Source organism: Centropristis striata, chromosome 3 (genome assembly GCF_030273125.1).
Source record: "Centropristis striata isolate RG_2023a ecotype Rhode Island chromosome 3, C.striata_1.0, whole genome shotgun sequence".
In the NCBI taxonomy this organism is placed as follows: Eukaryota; Metazoa; Chordata; class Actinopteri; order Perciformes; family Serranidae; genus Centropristis; species Centropristis striata.
In genome coordinates, this window is record NC_081519.1 from 25719500 (window position 1) to 25738009 (window position 18510).

Below are 18510 nucleotides of genomic sequence, written 5' to 3' on the forward strand. Positions count from 1 at the left end.
AGCACCTGCAACTGACAGTTAAATGAAAATAAAATGAACATAATCAAATTTGGTTTAAGAAATTGACTTACTCCATATTAACAGAGTGACTTCACATAGATAATCCCTCTTCAAAATCGTAATTAAACCACATGCCTATGCTGATTTTAACCCTTAACAGGTAAGTTATGGATGAACAATGGCTGTCTCTGCTGAATTGTTTTGATTTGTCGATAAGTAGTGGGAACAATGATGGAGACCTCTATCAATTATGTTAAAATGAATCTAACAATGTTACAATGAAGAGGGTAATTGACATGAGAACACACATTTTTCAGCCTGCAGTGTTTGTTTATTCAACAAGGCACAATGAGCCACACAAATAATGACAGCTCCAACTAGAGGTGATGATACATCACAACAACAACGTGTAGATTTCTAAAAGATACACTGTACTCACAGAGAGTAAAGGAACAACTGTCTTTATAACATATGACAAACAATTTGCAATATTTGAGGACACAGTACTCACTGTACTTTGACTTTTTTTTTAAAGCGAAAGCTTTAAATATTTGCCTTCAGTGAACAAAAGACAAAATACTAAAAAGTGACCTAACAACAGGTCACATTGTTCGAAATAATCATGAAATCAAATTGATTATCAAAATTTAAAATACAACATTGCCACTGGAAACTGTGACAATGTGACATCAAATAAACCTTTTACAGTAAAAGGAGAAACATATGGATCTCAAAACAGATCAATAATCATATAACTTGACAGAATGTCCATAAAAAGTACAATTGTGCTTTTTTAAACTATTAACAATCATTAATTCTGATCAAAATGATCCATAACAATCATAAGATAACATTAACTACCATGGCATTATAAACAAATACATGAAGTACAGTGAGGTATAATATTAATTACAGTATTAATTACAGAATTACAGTAATCAGATTTGTTTCATGCAACATGCATGGCAAGAATTTCTCTTAAATTTCTTAAATTGAAAGATATTGTTGCTTTCATTTCCTCAGGAAATGTCATTTTGAATAAAGAAAATACAACCTTCTGTAAAGATAGAAGAAAAAGTTCATAAAACTTCAGAATTCAGAGGAATTCAGTTTCAGTAATCTTTGACCAATATGGTTTTCTCAGTTTGTCTGGCAGTAACTCCAGTCTGTAGGTGTCTACCACGGCCTCCAGGGGGCGCTGTTGACTGGACTCTTGTCTGTGGTGATGCTGGTCTGGACTGTGGAGCTCAGAGGAGAGAAGTCAGCCTCTCTCAGGTTGTTATCAGAGGAAGACTGCAGCTTGTTGAAGTGGTTCAGCAGTCTTCTCTGCTGCTGATTCTGCTGCTGCAGTCGTCTCAGAACACAAACTGTCATCTCCAGGATGTCTGCTTTCTCCAGCTTGGAGTCTGGCTGCTGTTTGAGGAACTCTGGACCCAGGAGAGACTTGAGCTGCTCAATGCTGCTGTTGATTCGCTCTCTGCGTAACTTCTCCACCAGAGGTTTTCTGAGCTGCAGAAAGAAGAATAAAGTCATTAATAAACTTATTCTTGAGTAAAGTGTTAACATGAAAATGGCAACATATGATTGACAATATTTAAACTTATTGAATGTTGAATTTACCTTGTGGGTCAGAGTGAGATGCTCCTGAGAGTTGGTCATTGCTGCAGTGGCTGTAGGAGCCATGTCTGGATCTGTGTGCTGTAGAGGTCTCTGTAGAGAGAATCTGATCTCTGCTGGCTCCATCCCTCCTATTTATAGTCCCACATCTCCATATCATATATGTGGGTCTTGGTCTAGTTGTAGTTTCTCACAGTCTCAGCCAATCAGAGAGCTTTGCGTCACAATAGTGGATGCAGCACACTTTCTGTTGTTAATGCCTGGGGAACAATGGTTAGATCTCAGGGGAACAGGTGGAGCGCTGGGGGGGTGATGGAGACAGACTCACAGAGCTCTGTGTGAATCTGGGAAAGTGGTGACCCTGTAGAGAGAGCAGATCTGCTGCCTGATGCTGGGATCAATGACTTTGACTGAGCACACGCTCATCATCACATCACACATGTGAGACACTAACTATTAGCGGCATACAGGTTAAAAAAGTACAGCATTATTTACCTTTTCTGAGTTAAATAATCACTGGGCAGAAATGTTTGTATCATGTTTTAACATAAAAGCAAGTACCACTGACACAATTCATCCCCCATAGTTTAAGTTATTAGGGCCTCGGGGCAATCGCACCGAGCACTGGTCCCATACAGCAATAGCTGTAGGGACCAGTGCTCGGGGCGAAGCCCTTCCGGACGCAATTTCGTCCTGCTACTAGTCCTACAACTTGAAGAGTTGCAGGACAAATTTTATATCAAAATGTGCGGTTTGATCAGGATCGGTGTGCTATTACTTTTCTTTACAGAATACGAAACTGCCCAAAATTTTGCATTGAAATGAATGGGACGGCCGACAAAAAATGAGCGAAAAAGAACAATAATTGGGGATTTTTAAACGTCTACTTCTCCGGCATAATTTCACCTAGAGTCTCCATTTAAACTTTAAACAGTAGACACAAGTCTTGTGTATTGGTGTATTAATCTACGTTTCGATAGGTCATATAGTTTTTTATCAATCCCTGTTCAATGACCATGATCATTTTTGAAATCCTGAGATTATAATGGGTGTGTATTGCACGGAATGTTCGTGTCACAGTGCACAGTGAATGTTGGCTCAGAGTGTAGAGGGAGAGAAAAAATAAATTGTCAAAAAATAAATTTGAAAACTGCGCTCCAGGCTGCAAATTCCACTCTACAAAAATAATTTATACATAGAAACGTAGGAAAATTTGTCTTCTCACTCACAATTCTCTGGTAAAGCTGTCAGAGTTATAGTTTGGACGTAGGACGCACAGATGTGCCACCAACACGCACCAACTGCCTCATTGGCTCCCAAATTAAAGACGCAGGAAGATTTCGGAAAAAGGGAAATTTAACAGTTTTTTTAGATCGCTCTAACAAAGCTATTTTTTCATTTTTCAAAAAAAAAAAAAACATGTAGTCGTTCAGGAAGAACTCAGGATGCTCAAAGTAAAGTCGGATCAATGATAGGTATTATGGTTTAACCAAAAATGCTTTCTGTTCGAGGCCAGACATTCCAGTCCACCTCTGGACCTCTGTCCACCTCTGGCTGATGTCACTGGCAGGTGTAAGCTAATTCTGTTGATTGCTTTGATCTGATTGCCTTTGATCTATGATGTGATAACAGTTACAGATACACGCACGCGCGTAAGCGCTCACACTCCTCACACATGCATACAAATGCTTCAAACACACACACACACACACACACACACACACACACGTAACTTTATGTGATTTTAATTACACACACACATTTTGAGGTTAAAGGGCATAGTTTGAAATCTCTGAAGAGTCTCATCATAGTGTACACACACCGGCAGTAGCCCCCGTGGCCCTTTCAAAATTTCCCCAGAGGAAATTTTCTATTTATAAAAATATAATCTCTCATAAAATTTGCCTCTTTTTTGTGTTTTAAAAAAATAATGTATTTTAGAAATTCAGTTCTTTCAGGTATATAAAAAAGGTATGATACTCTTTTTTTTTTTTTTTAACAATTTGTAAAAAAAACAAACAATCAGTTTGCTGTGCAGATGTTTCAACATGTCCTGACTTGTGTCTTGTAGTAAGTGTGGGTAGAAAGTTGGTCTCAGTTTCCCACACTGACTCCATGAATGCTGTGGTCAAAGAAACAACAAAAGGACTTTGAATGGAGCTTTTGTGACTGATGCTGGACGTGTGTTGTAGTAGAAACAGAGCCTGACATCACCAACCATCTGGAGGGAAACAACACCATTGGCTGGCTCTGATGGTTAAGAAAGTTTGAAATCATTAAGACTTTTTTATCCTAAATTGTCAGCAAAAATGCATTGCAAATTTAGTATGGTCAATTTTCAGTAATTTTGACCATTTAGTCACAATTGTGCCGTTGTATAAGCAATTGAAACGATATTATAGCTCTGCATGACAGTGGGAGGTTGAGGCAGCTGTTTCCTGAGGTGTACCAAATCCTGTTGTAGACTTAACTGCTGCTGGTGGGGTTGAGGAACATAATCATCCTAAACTCTGATTTATTTCAGAGTTATTAAGACTCTGACCATTCATAGAAATTGTGGGAAAAAGACACTTTGATAATTTACTTTTTTTTTCTACATATGTTGCAGTTAATTTTTTTTCAACAGTTTTCAACACTGACCTGTGTACGTAACAATGTTCTTGTTTTTAGGATCTTGTGTGTTCAACCATCGCAAAGTAAGGCTGTGAAACTGAAACAACACAACTATTTTAAATCTCATCATTTAAATTCCCATTTGCAATCTAGACTTCTAATTTAAAAAAACAGCCTCTTAGCAAATGAAACATGGAGATGTTGTTTTTTGTTATGGCTGTTATATGCTGTTCAAAGCTGAAGTGTCATGGGTGTGTAATTCTGACAAACATGACATTTAATGAAGTTAACAATATTTCTAGCTGAAGTTGCATTTGTGGCGAGTGTAAAGTGAACTAAAGAAATTAAACCTTATAATTTAAACAGCCAAATTAAGGAAAGAAACCGACAACGCCACCCTGGGAATTTCACCCAGGGAATTAATTTGGGAGCAGCACACAGGTAAGGTTTACTCAAAGGCAGGAGACGTGGTTATGAAAATAGAAATAGTTTTATTATATTTTTTCACAATAATCTTAAAAACAGTCCTTCAAATATAAAAGCAAGAAAAGCAAACTGGGGGGGGGGGGGCTGGAGCTGACTGGATGGACAAGGGCTAGTGCAGAGGGGGGAGGAGATCCACCAACAATAAAGAAATCAACTTAAAACACCCGACATACGTGATACACTCTAGTGAAGACCACTCCCAGGACACAGCAAACGACGGAAAAGGGGAGGACACCACCACCCGAGCACGAGCACCACCACCACCAGTCTCTAGCAACTAAAGAAAAAGGGATAAACAAATTAGTGGGCAAATCAACAAAAACAAACACAAAATCAAATGTTAACAAAATCAGTGACTGCCCATTTTAATCCTAAAATAACATGGTGCACAAAATAATCCTAAAATAAACACTTATAATAAAACACTCATTCCGGGTCTGGATCAAAGTCCGAATCAGTGTTCTGGGGGCACGGTGTGGGCCGTCAACAGCGGGCAGCAGCTCGGCTGCAATACACCAGATCTATTGAGCGCGGTTGCGCATTTAGCAGCCCAGGAACGAGCTCCAGCAGGGTGATTACAGATGACAGTTTTAGTGGAGACAACGTCTTTAGTATGGACAGTCTTTAATAAAGACAGAGCGGCCGCGGAGACAGCCGCGGAGACAAAGCAGCAGCAACCACCAGCTAATTACACACTCCTAATTAGAAAGAGATACTGTTAGCATTACGGCTTGATATTATAATACTGTAGTTGACCATACTAATACACACATACCTGTTAGGGACACACACATACTCTCAAGGAGGAGAGAGGGAGAGAGGACACCGGCCGCTGCTGGCATTCACCTGTGACCACACTAGCGTTAGCCGTCAGACAGTATCAATTAACACGCCGAGAAAGAGGGGACACTTAGTGATGGTCCGCTGACACTTGAAGCTCCGACACATGCGCGGTAGCTCATGAAGCAAACGTCCCGAAGCACTGTGCCGAGGCGTGGTTTGGTCACGTGACTCGTGACGTTCGAAGCAGCAAAGTGCTTCGAACGCTATGTTCGAACGTCACCGAATCACCAACACTATTGTGGAAACGAACCGCTACCTCGCTGATCCTCCACTAGAAAGAACTGCAGAACTGCTCACATACTGGGCAAACCACAAAAATGTATATCCCAATCTTTATCAAGTTGCTAAACATTTCTTATGCACCCCAGCCTCATCGTGCCGTGTGAACAGGTTTTTTCCAAGGCTGGGGAAATTGTATCGAAAAGAAGAAACCGCTTGAATCCCAAAACTGTGGAAAAACTGTTGTTTCTAAATAAAAATTCATAACAAGTTACACAAGCACAGTCACTGCCCTGTTTTTCAAGCACAATCTCTTTCCCCACCCACCCATGAACCTCTTTACCAATGAACCCCAAAACATTCTTTTTTGGCATTTTTCATGCTTTATTGAAAGTAATAGATAGAAAGGGGGAGACCGAGGGGAGGACCTCAGGCCGGATTAAAACCCGGGTCCGCCGCAGCAAGGACTCAGCCTTAATGGTGCCACTCTACCAGTGTGAGCCACCGGGACGCTCCATTACTAACAATATTGTTGTTGTATGCACTTGAAACATACAGTCAACTAGTGTAGTTGAAAACAAATTCATGAACCAATCAATGACACGTCTCGATTGCACTTCATTTTATTGACCACTAGATGTCCTACTGGAGCACTGTGTGTCATTGAAGCTTCGAGTAATGAACCATGTTTTGTATAAAGTGTCGAAGCTTCAACAAAGCCTCGATCAGCCATCACTAGGGACACTCACCAAACAGAAGGCACCGCCGCACATGAGTTGCCTAGAGCAGCATGCAAACAATCACCCTGCAAACACAAATGCCGTGAGCACGCAGAAAGAACCAAGCGATCAATGAGTCGAAACAGCGGGCAGCCATACCTGTCGGCTAAACAACCGGGGACCCGGAAGTGACGTACCAATGACGCGGATGCAAAAGGAATCGCGAGGAGAGGACGGCGGCTTTTATACGGCCCACCTCATTACCGCCACCAGTGGCACTAAGCAGCCAGCACCTCTATGCTGCTACACATTGTAAAACTGAGAGAAATATTTTCAACTTATTTTTCAACTGTGCGCTGTCGCTGGATAGAATTACAAAAAGTAGCAATGCTGATTTATATCAGAGGAACAGTTGGGAATAATTGAGAGAAAAGCTCCACTTTTAAGAACTTTACTTCTTTTTACACTTTTTTTTCACATGTTGCAGTTAGTTTTTTTTCTTTCCTTTTTTCATATTGTACAACTCAAAAACACTTAATTTAAACCTCAAAACTGAGTTTTCAACACTGACCTGTGTACGTAACAATGTTCTTGTTTTTAGGATCTTATGTGTTCAATCATCACAAAGTAAGGCCTTGAAACTGAAACAACACAAATATTTTAAATCTTATCATTTAAATTCCCATTTGCAATCTAGACTTAGAATTTACCTTACAGACATAAATATTTTTGATAACTTTGCCAGTTTATTTTTTATTGTAGCAAAAGTGAAAAAATGAATCTATGATTTGAAACAGGAAAATAATTTAGCAGGTCCCCCTTTCTTGAGCCAGTCCCTTTACATCCCTGTCCCTTCAGGCCAAAGGTCTGATCTATTGTCCCACAGGGCTCTGTGAGTGAGTTTCCTCTGGTTTCCCACACTCTGTCCTTTCACTGGAGGAACAATAGAAGTGTGCCTTATTATGCATCTCATTAAATGCGCTGTCAGACCTCTTTAAAGTGGGACATGGTTAATTTTCTTTTTGTTCTTTATGTTCTTTTTACTTATTTATTTCACTTTAAAACACATGAAACGGACATATTAAGCAAAACCATGTTGCCTCAAAAATGTTTCAAAATGTACAATGTCTAATTTCATTTGATGGTTTGAGTTGCAGCAAATAAGTGACCAAATTAAAAAAATATCTGAATGAAACCACATCAAAATCTACTACATATAGATTTACAGTAAAGTAATATGTAAATTTGCAGCACTGTGACAAACAGTTTACACCATGGAGGTCTTAGGTACCTGATTGGATCTCCAATGTACAGAGCTTGTTGTTCTCCCTCTGCCTGCATGGGTTTTCTCAGGATGCTTCATCTTTGTCATGAGCTTTCTCTCTCTGCCCTGTTAACAGCACTAATTGCTGCCGCTCCAGTCTCGGCTCTGTCTGATCAGCCACACCTGTATCTACTCCTGCACTAATTAACCTGCCAGCTGCACTGCATTCCCTGTTCATCACCCTCTGTATATAAGCCCTGGCTTTCAGTACCTCCTTGTCAGATCGTCTGCAAACCAGTACCAGTTACCCTGCCTGTCTTCATACGCCTCTGACTCCTACCTGTGATATCGGACCTGCTCAACTACGTCTTTGATCTTCTGCCCCGTGACTCCGGACAATCATCGAGTGTGCCCTGGAACCCACCCCGCCATCTCATTGAGACGCCACACAGCTCTGGACTCACACCCATACACTCCCTTTCCCCAAATCCTTCAATAAACTGTTTAACGTGACGCTCTTGTGGTCCTCGTCCTGTTTGGTGTCTGACAATCTTCCTCCCAAATCCCAAAGACATGCTTGTTGGCTGGTGGTGCTAAGTTTTCCATGGTTTGAATGGTCGTGTGTCAGCACTGTGATTGACTAGTGAACTGTACAGTGCGTACCTGTCTCTTGCAATGCTAGCTAAGATTGGCTTCAGCTCCCTGTGACCCTCAAAAGGTTAAGCATGTATAGCTATTGGATGGCTGGTATAATAATTAGACACATACTGTGTCTACAAAAGGTGGAATAGCTATAAAGAACTCTATCATGAGGGGACAAACACTCAACTGTAAAAAGGAGAGCAGGTATAATGGACAATAACTCAATAGAACAACATTTTCAGAAGGTAGTGTTTGTTTATTAAACAAGGCACAATGAGCCACATTAAGTATGACAGCTCCAACTATAGGTGATGATGCATCACAACAACATGTAGGTTTGTACGAGACACACTGTACTCACAGAGAGTAAAGGAACAACTGTCTTTATAAAAGACAAATGACTCACAATATTTGAGTACACAGTACTCACTTTACTTTGACCTTTTTTTCCAAATGTATTACAACAGTTGTATTTAATAAACAAAATAAAAAAATACTATAAACTGACCTTAAAATGGGTCACATTGTTTTTAATAACCACTAAATTCGATTGATTCTCAAAATGTTACATTGTCACTGGATAACTGTGACAGTGTGACATTAAACATTTTTTGCAGTAAAAGGAGAAATAAATTGATCTTAAAACAGATCATTTTTAAAATATCACATAAAGTGAGATAAAGTCAACTATAAAATCATGGCCACTGTGTACAAAATGTCCATAAAAAGGACATTTAAGATTTTTGATCAACTCAAAATAATCATTACCTATCAAGAGGTAATACATTTCTCCATGCACTATATCGTACCAACATATGATGTGCAGGGAGCATTAAAGTATCACAGGTAAATTGTGACATTAAACAAACCTTTAAAGAAAAGGATAAACATTTGGATCTAACAACAGATCAGTTTTGATCATCAGAGATTAAACAGATAAAGATTCATACTGACAATATGTCCTTGAAAAGAACAGTTAAAGTTTCTGATCAAAATTATCAATAACAATCGGAACATAACAAATAGCTAATAACACCCAATTGATACATATTGTCAATTGAGGCATAGTGATGATAATTGCAGATGCAATCAGATTTGTTTCATGCAACATGCATGACAAGATGTTCTCTTTCTTAAATTGAAAGATATTGTTGCTGTCATTTCCTCAGGAAATGCCATTTTGAACAAAGAAAATGGAAAAAAAGTACAACCTTCTGTACAAACAGGAGAACAAATCAATGAAAATTCAAAGATTTCATAGAATTCAGTTCCAGTAATCTTTGACCAGTATGGTGGTCTCACTTTGTCTGGCAGTAAGTCCAGTCTGTAGGTGTCTACCACGGCCTCCAGAGGGCGCTGTTGACTGGACTCTTGTCTGTGGTGATGCTGGTCTGGACTGTGGAGCTCAGAGGAGAGAAGTCAGCCTCTCTCAGGTTGTTATCAGAGGAAGACTGCAGCTTGTTGAAGTGGTTCAGCAGTCTTCTCTGGGACTGTGTCTTTATCTGCTCTTTGGACAGGAAGTGTGTCACCTCTTGGACACACCTGGAGTAGCCCTGATTGACAGCTGCTGAGTCCACAGCTTGATTCTGCTGCTGCAGTCGTCTCAGGACACAAACTGTCATCTCCAGGATGTCTGCTTTCTCCAGCTTGGAGTCTGGCTGCTGTTTGAGGAACTCTGGACCCAGGAGAGACTTGAGCTGCTCAATGCTGCTGTTGATTCGCTCTCTGCGTAACTTCTCCACCAGAGGTTTTCTGAGCTGCAGAAAGAAGAATAAAGTCATTAATAAACTTATTCTGGAGTAAAGTGTTAGCATGGAAATGACAACTCATCATTGGCAATATTTAAACTTCTTGAATGTTGAATTTACCTTGTGTGTCAGAGTGAGATGCTCCTGAGAGTTGGTCATTGCTGCAGTGGTTGTAGGAGCCATGTCTGGATCTGTGTGCTATAGAGGTCTCTGTAGAGAGAATCTGATTTCTGCTGGCTCCATCCCTCCTATTTATAGTCCCACATCTCCATATCAATGTGTGGGTCTTGGTCGAGTTGTAGTTTCTCACAGTCTCAGCCAATCAGAGAGCTTGGTGACACAATGAGGCATGTGGAGCGGCAACATGCTGAATGTTGTTAATGCCTGGGGGACAATGGTTAGATCTCAGGGGAATAGGTGGAGGACCAGGGGGGGTGATGGAGACAGACTCACAGAGCTCTGTGTGAATCTGGGAAAGTGGTGACCCTGTAGAGAGAGCAGATCTGCTGCCTGATGCTGGGATCAATGACTTTGACTGAGCACACGCTCATCATCACATCACACACGTGGAGGACTGACTGTTAAATGCATCTTGAGTTAGACATACTATATAGCTTACAAGCAAGTAAAATAAATATCAGCTTGGATTTATATTGTTTGTGTCTACATGCTTTGATTGTACCATCACCAAAATATCTGAGGAACACGAGTAATGTTATTTTCTTTCATTTTGGTCTTCATCATTCAGTTGCATGAATTCAACTAAAAGAGAATTAAAAATCTGTATAATTAAGAATAGTTGTTGTGCCTGTCAGGTATTTATAAAATGGAATGCCAATGGTATCAGGTTATTTAAAAAACTTGAACAACAATGATTTTGCTGTGCAGATGTTTCAACATGTCCTGACTTGTGTCTTGTAGTCAGTGTGGGTAGAAAGTTGGTCTCAGTTTCCCACACTGACTCCTTGAATGCTGTGGTCAATGAACAACAAAAGGACTTTGAATGGAGCTTTTGTGACTGATGCTGGACGTGTGTTGTAGTAGAAACAGAGCCTGACATCACCAACCATCTGGAGGGAAACAACACCATTGGCTGGCTCTGACAGTTCAGAAAGTTTTAATTTCTGATAAATTTAATGATAAATGGTTGGCCTAATTAATTTAACAAATAATAGAAAAAACATTTTTCACTGTTCACTAGTCCTTGTGCTGTTTTTTCAGCAATTGGATCAAGATTTCAGCACTCGATGAGGGTTAGACATTGAGGCAGCTGTTTCCTGAAGTGTGCCAAATCCCTTTGGAGAATAATCTGCTGCTGGTGGGGTGGAGGATCATAATCATGCTAAACTCTGATCTCGAGAGGTTTCCCACACTCCGTCCATTAAATAGATTTAAGCTGTGTGCCTAAATCCTAACGGACATTTTGATTATCCCTTTTTAACACATGGTGGCCATTCAGTTTGTCCTTTTGTTTTTTCTTATTTTCTTTACAATGTACATCTCAAAAACATTTCATTTTTTATCTAAATATGAAATCAGAATTGTCTGTGTTCAAAAACCATTGCAAAAATCAAATGTCATTTAAAAAAAAAATAAAAAACGATTGTTAACATAAACAATATACACTAAAGGTCAACATGTAATAATTTGCTGTGGTCTTATTTTGTCATTAAAATGCTGTGTATTTTCACTACTGAACAATCTCTCATAAGGCTCTAATCCTGAAATAAACCAAATAATATTATGTTTTAAATTCTCAATAATAATGTATTTTAAGTTGACGTCATTGAGATAAACTTGGACAACAACTTTGCTAGGTATTTGTTTTATTTTACGAAGAAAATTTTATGACACAGCTAAGGAATTTGCATTTCTTGGAGCCAGGATCCCTTTTAATCTCTTTCACTTCAGGGCAAAGGTCTGATCTATTGTCCCACAGGGCTCTGTGAGTGAGTTTCCTCTGGTTTCCCACACTCTGTCCTTTCACTGGAGGAACAATAGAAGTGTGCCTCATTATGCGTCTCATTAGAAAAAATGTTTGGCCTCTTTCAAGCGGGAAATGGTTTATTTTAAAGTTTTTACAATAAAACACCTGCACCTGACCGTTACATCAAAATCATGTTGCCTCAAAAGCTATTTTGAAATGTAGATTTTCTCATTTGGTCTGATGACTTTACGCAGGGCAAATAAGTGACTGAAAACAAAACCACATCAGAATATAGTACTCTTACATTAACTGTAACCCTATGTGTTTAGGTGTGGCACCATACTGCTTTTGTTACCAACTTTACCTCACAGCAAAAAGGTTCTGGGTTTGAACCTGGCTGGAGCTTTACTGTGTAGAGCTTACATGTTCTACCTGAGTCTATTTGGCTCTTCTCAGGGTGTTTCAGCTTCCCTCCTCAGTCTAAAACATTGCAGGTTGAGGAAACTGGTAAATCTAAATTACCCATACATGTGAATAGTTTTCTACCTCTTTATGTTAACCCTTTGATTGACTGGCGACCTATCCAGGGTGTACCCGTTTATGAAAGTCAGCTGTCATTGGCTCCAGTCCCACATGTTCCCCAAAAGGATGAATGAATACAGTTAAATGATGGATGTTATGTTGGGATAGGCAAATAATGTGGGAGCTACATTTAAACGTTAGATTCATAATTTTAAAATGGGATGACGATAAAGACCTCTGTGAATTTTTTTTTAGAAAAAGGACAGAGGATGAGAGAAAAAATGATTAATGAGAACAACATCGTCAGCTTGCAGTGTTTGTTTATTCAACAAGGCAAAATGAGCCACATAAAATATAAAAGCTCCAACTGGAGGTGATGATACATCACAAAAACAACTTGTAGATTTCTACAAGACACACTGTACTCACAGAGAGTAAAGGAACAACTGTCTTTATAAAAGACAAACGATTCAAAATATTTGAGGACAGAGTACTCACTGTTTCTTGACATTTTTTAACAAATGGATGAAAACATTTGAACTTAATGCATAAAAAACTGACTTTACAACAAGTCAGATTGTTATTAATAGCCACCTAATACAATTGAATCTCAAAATGATACTCTGACATTTAACAGTATGTCTTTAAACAAACCTTTTACAGTAAAAGGAAAAAAAAACAATGATCTTCAAACGGATCATATTTAAATTATCACAAAATGGTAGGGAAAGTCCAATATGGCAAAATGTCCATGAAAAGGACAATTAAGATGTTTTGATTAATTCAGAATCATCTATTCCTATAAAGAGGTAATACATCTCTGCATGTGCAATATTTTACCAACTCATGACAGGCTGTAAGGCATGAAAGTGTCACAGGAAAATTGTGACATTAAGCAAAACCTTTAACAAAAAAGGAAAAACATTTGGATCTAACATAAGATCAGATTTGAGTAATGAGAGAGATTAAGTAAAGTAAATATTACTACTACATGTCCATAAAAGGGAAAATGGAAGGTTTTTTGATCAAAATGATCAATAACAATCAGAAGATAACAAACATTACCATAGCATTATATATCATCAAGTACTGTGAGGTATTTTAATAATTGCAGATGCAGTCAGATTTGTTTCATGCAACATGCATGACAAGATGTTCTCTTTCTTAAATTGAAAGATATTGTTGCTGTCATTTCCTCAGGAAATGTCATCTTGCACAAAGAAAAGTCAAAAGACATAACAACATCTTCTGTCCAAACAGAAGAACAAATCAATGACATTTCAAAGAATATCATAGAATTCAGTTCCAGTAATCTTTGACCAATATGGTGGTCTCAGTTTGTCTGGCAGTAACTCCAGTCTGTAGGTGTCTACCACGGCCTCCAGGGGGCGCTGTTGACTGGACTCTTGTCTGTGGTGATGCTGGTCTGGACTGTGGAGCTCAGAGGAGAGAAGTCAGCCTCTCTCAGGTTGTTATCAGAGGAAGACTGCAGCTTGTTGAAGTGGTTCAGCAGTCTTCTCTGCTGCTGATTCTGCTGCTGCAGTCGTCTCAGGACACAAACTGTCATCTCCAGGATGTCTGCTTTCTCCAGCTTGGAGTCTGGCTGCTGTTTGAGGAACTCTGGACCCAGGAGAGACTTGAGCTGCTCAATGCTGCTGTTGATTCGCTCTCTGCGTAACTTCTCCACCAGAGGTTTTCTGAGCTGCAGAAAGAAGAATAAAGTCATTAATACATTTACTTTGGAGCAAAGAGTTAGCACGACAAATGACAACATATCATTGACAGTATTTAAACTTCTTGAATGTTGAATTTACCTTGTGGGTCAGAGTGAGATGCTCCTGAGAGTTGATCATTGCTGCAGTGGTTGTAGGAGCCATGTCTGGATCTGTGTGCTGTAGAGGTCTCTGTAGAGAGAATCTGATCTCTGCTGGCTCCATCCCTCCTATTTATAGTCCCACATCTCCATATCAATGTGTGGGTCTTGGTCGAGTTGTAGTTTCTCACAGTCTCAGCCAACCACACAATAGTGGATGCAGCACACTTTCTGCTGTTAATGCCTGGGGGACAATGGTTAGATCTCAGGGGAACAGGTGGAGGACTGGGGGGGTGATGGAGACAGACTCACAGAGCTCTGTGTGAATCTGGGAAAGTGGTGACCCTGTAGAGAGAGCAGATCTGCTGCCTGATGCTGGGATCAATGACTTTGACTGAGCACACGCTCATCATCACATCACACACGTGGAGGACTGAGTTTTCACTGTCACACACGTGATGTGTCATGGTATATGTATCAATTACATTTATGTTTAGAAGAATATGAAAGTGTTTTATTTGCTTTAAGGTAACATTTGAAATAAAGCAGGTGAAATCACTGATGACCATTTTATTGTTTGGGCATTTCATTTTTAAACTTGAGTGCTTTTTCTTAAATTTTGCTTCATAAAAATGCACAATTTTGCAGAAAGACTGGTGCCCATCATGGCATTTGAGATTTAAACACAATAATCATGCTGCTGTCTAATTGTAGTCATATGGCACGTGCCTTGTCGTCACTGTGAGTAACAAGTGAGGCTCAGTTTCCCACACTGACTCCATGTATGGTGTGGTCAATGAACCACAAAGGGACTTCAGTGACAGATGCTGACTGCGTGTTGTTATAGAGACAGAGTGTGACATCATCAGCCATCTGGAGGGAAAGGACACCATTGGCTGGCTCTGCCAGTTTGTAAAATTTGCAATTTTGTGAAACAAACTTATTTAAAATATCAGCAGAATCTTTTGTCATCACATATTTTTAGTTTCCAATCATTATTATACATTCATTCATGAATAACCACGATGACTCCCGATCATTACTGACCAATACCTGGATCCAAAATTCGGCACTACACATGAAGGCGGGAGGTTTCCTGGGGGGCAGCTGTTTCCTGAAGTGTGCCAAATCCCTTTGGAGAATTACTCGGCTGCTGGTGGAATAAATGTCATTCACACAGAACCCTGCCCTTCAGAGCTTTCCCACACTCCATTTACTATCAGTCAATACGCATGTGTCCCTCTACAAATGGACCTTTTGAGGATCCAGTGGGGGCTCAAGACATAATTGCCTATTAAATTACAAAACATCAAATTAAACCAGGCAGCGTAGTTTCTGAAGATATAGCAGTGTCAGTGTTGGAAATTTGAAAAAAAGAAGCTTGAACACGATTTGCCTAAAACATATGAAAGATATGAAATCCTTGACTTAATATATGAAAATCCCAAGTGTTTTTACCAGTTTCAGTAAAGTCTCAAAGTCTCATTAAAATGAAATGGCTACTATTGTGACTAACATCATCTCACATGAATACTATTGGGCACTTTTAAATTCACAAGAGTTTCAGCTTTCTGATCATATACAATTTATGCAATTCCAAGACATATTTAGGGATGCCATGTTTTTCCCCAAACTTTATCAAATGACTGTAAAATGGGCATGTGTAAAGGGGAGACTCATGTGTACCTATATCATCAATTTTTCATGCATATACCTTGCGTCAGATGTCAGTGGACCTCTTTGAAAATTGCCATGTCAGTTTTTTACCTCACAAAAATTTTGATTAACTTTGAAGTGTTATTTACCCCCTTCCTGACAGGCTAGTTTGAAATGATACCAGTCTCTTCTTCAATTTGCCTTTAAAACTGAGCCAACTACAGCCTCTTGAAGACAGTCATGTTTGCCAGTGTAGTCGGTGATACAGTAGGTTTCAGAGGGGCAAGAGCCAGAGTCCCTTTTCAACCCTGTCCCTTCAGGGCAAAGGTCTGATCTACTGTCCCACAGGGCTCTGTGAGTGAGTTTGCTCTGGTTTCCCACACTCTGTCCTTTCACTGCTTTCACTGGAGGAACAATAGAAGTGTGCCTAATTATGCATCTCAATAGAAATAATGTTTGACCTTTTAATTAGTGAGAGATGGTTAGCTTTAATTTTTTTAACATTAAAGCACCTGAAACTGACAATAACATCAAAATAATGTTATGTTATAGGTGTCATTGAAATTTACATTTTCTCATCTGGTTTGATGACTTTACTTCATAATAACAGAGTGACTTACATACTCCTTCTTCATAAAAAACCTCAACATCACTCCTCAGATTTATTTTACAATGCACAGGAATTATATGAATAAACAATTACTGTGTGTGCTGAATTTTATCTTGATTTGTCAATCAGAAGTAGGAATGATGATGGAGACCGCTATTAATGAAGTGAAATTAATAAACAATGAAAAGAACACAACATTTCCAGATTAAAGTGTTGTTTATTCAACAAGGCACAATGAGCCACACAAAGTATGAAAGCTCCAACTAGAGGTGATGATACATCACAACAACAACTTGTAGATTTCTACAAGACACACTGTACTCACAGAGAGTAAAGGAACAACTGTCTTTATGAAAGACAAACGATTCACAATATTTGAGTGCACAGTACTCACTGTACTTTAAAATGTTTTCCTAAATGGATTTAAACATTTATACTGAATGATCAAATGACAAACTAGTAAAAACTCACCTTAAAACAGGTGATATCGTTCTTAATAACCACCATATTCAATTATGTAAATGCATTTTAAAAATACACTGTCATAAAGACTGGCATTAAACACGCTTTGTATAGTAAAAAAGATAAACAAATTGATCTTAAAATAGATCATATTTCAATAATCGCAAAGTGACATGAGAGAAGACCACTGTAACAAAATGTACTTAAATAGAACAATAAAAATATTTGATCAAAATGATCAATACCTAGAGGTAACAAATATTGCCATTGCATAATATTGTACCAGCACTTGACTTTCACCGAGGAATACATTTCACAGGAAAATTGTGACATTAAGCAAACCTTTAAGGAAATAAAGGATAGACATTTAGATCTAAAAAACAGATCAATTCTGAGTAATCAATAAGATTAAAGTAAGAAAATCCATTGTAACAGACAATTGAATTGTTTTGATCAGAAAGATCAATAACTATGTGAACATAACATAAGTTACCCTATATACCAACAATACATGAAGTACAGTGAGGTATAATAATAATTGCAGATGCAATCAGATTTGTTTCATGCAAAATGCATGACAATATGTTCTCTTTCTTAAATTGAAAGATATTGTTGCTGTCATTTCTTCAGGAAATGTCATCTTGCACAAAGAAAAAGAAAAACACATGAAATGAAACCTTCTGTACAAACAGAAGAACAAATCAATGACATTTCAAAGAATTAAAAAAATATATTTTTCAATAGTCTTTGACCAATATGGTGGTCTCACTTTGTCTGGCAGCAACTCCAGTCTGTAGGTGTCTACCACGGCCTCCAGGGGGCGCTGTTGACTGGACTCTTGTCTGTGGTGATGCTGGTCTGGACTGTGGAGCTCAGAGGAGAGAAGTCAGCCTCTCTCAGGTTGTTATCAGAGGAAGACTGCAGCTTGTTGAAGTGGTTCAGCAGTCTTCTCTGCTGCTGATTCATCTGCTGCAGTCGTCTCAGGACACAAACTGTCATCTCCAGGATGTCTGCTTTCTCCAGCTTGGAGTCTGGCTGCTGTTTGAGGGACTCTGGACCCAGGAGAGACTTGAGCTGCTCAATGCTGCTGTTGATTCGCTCTCTGCGTAACTTCTCCACCAGAGGTTTTCTGAGCTGCAGAAAGAAGAATAAAGTCATTAATAAATTTATTTTGGAGCAAAGAGTTAGCATGACAAATGACAACATATCACTAACAGTATTTAAACTTCTTGAATGTTGAATTTACCTTGTGGGTCAGAGTGAGATGCTCCTGAGAGTTGGTCATTGCTGCAGTGGTTGTAGGAGCCATGTCTGGATCTGTGTGCTGTAGAGGTCTCTGTAGAGAGAATCTGATCTCTGCTGGCTCCAT

The 18510-nt window shown here is 39.0% G+C and overlaps 4 protein-coding genes across 4 annotated transcripts; all 4 read right to left on the bottom strand.

Annotated features, from left to right (window-relative positions):
• Window positions 1–330: 330 nt before the first annotated feature.
• LOC131968656 (transcription factor HES-1-like) lies at window positions 331–1743 on the bottom strand. Its single transcript, XM_059329636.1, has 2 exons — window positions 1621–1743; window positions 331–1509 (listed from the first exon to the last, which is right to left on the bottom strand). Exons 1-2 carry the CDS (start codon window positions 1741–1743, stop codon window positions 1177–1179), a joined length of 456 nt encoding a protein of 151 aa, XP_059185619.1. The 3' UTR covers window positions 331–1176.
• A 6895-nt stretch (window positions 1744–8638) lies between these two features.
• LOC131968671 (transcription factor HES-5-like) lies at window positions 8639–10360 on the bottom strand. The gene is made up of 2 exons (XM_059329657.1): window positions 10272–10360; window positions 8639–10160 (listed from the first exon to the last, which is right to left on the bottom strand). Exons 1-2 carry the CDS (start codon window positions 10332–10334, stop codon window positions 9738–9740), a joined length of 486 nt encoding a protein of 161 aa, XP_059185640.1. The 5' UTR covers window positions 10335–10360; the 3' UTR covers window positions 8639–9737.
• Window positions 10361–13868: 3508 nt separating this feature from the next.
• Window positions 13869–14492, bottom strand: LOC131968782 (transcription factor HES-5-like). The gene is made up of 2 exons (XM_059329807.1): window positions 14415–14492; window positions 13869–14302 (listed from the first exon to the last, which is right to left on the bottom strand). The coding sequence occupies exons 1-2, from the start codon at window positions 14475–14477 to the stop codon at window positions 13970–13972; spliced, it is 396 nt and encodes a 131-aa protein (XP_059185790.1). The 5' UTR covers window positions 14478–14492; the 3' UTR covers window positions 13869–13969.
• Window positions 14493–17869: 3377 nt separating this feature from the next.
• Window positions 17870–18510, bottom strand: LOC131969053 (transcription factor HES-1-like). The gene is made up of 2 exons (XM_059330176.1): window positions 18388–18510; window positions 17870–18275 (listed from the first exon to the last, which is right to left on the bottom strand). Exons 1-2 carry the CDS (start codon window positions 18508–18510, stop codon window positions 17943–17945), a joined length of 456 nt encoding a protein of 151 aa, XP_059186159.1. The 3' UTR covers window positions 17870–17942.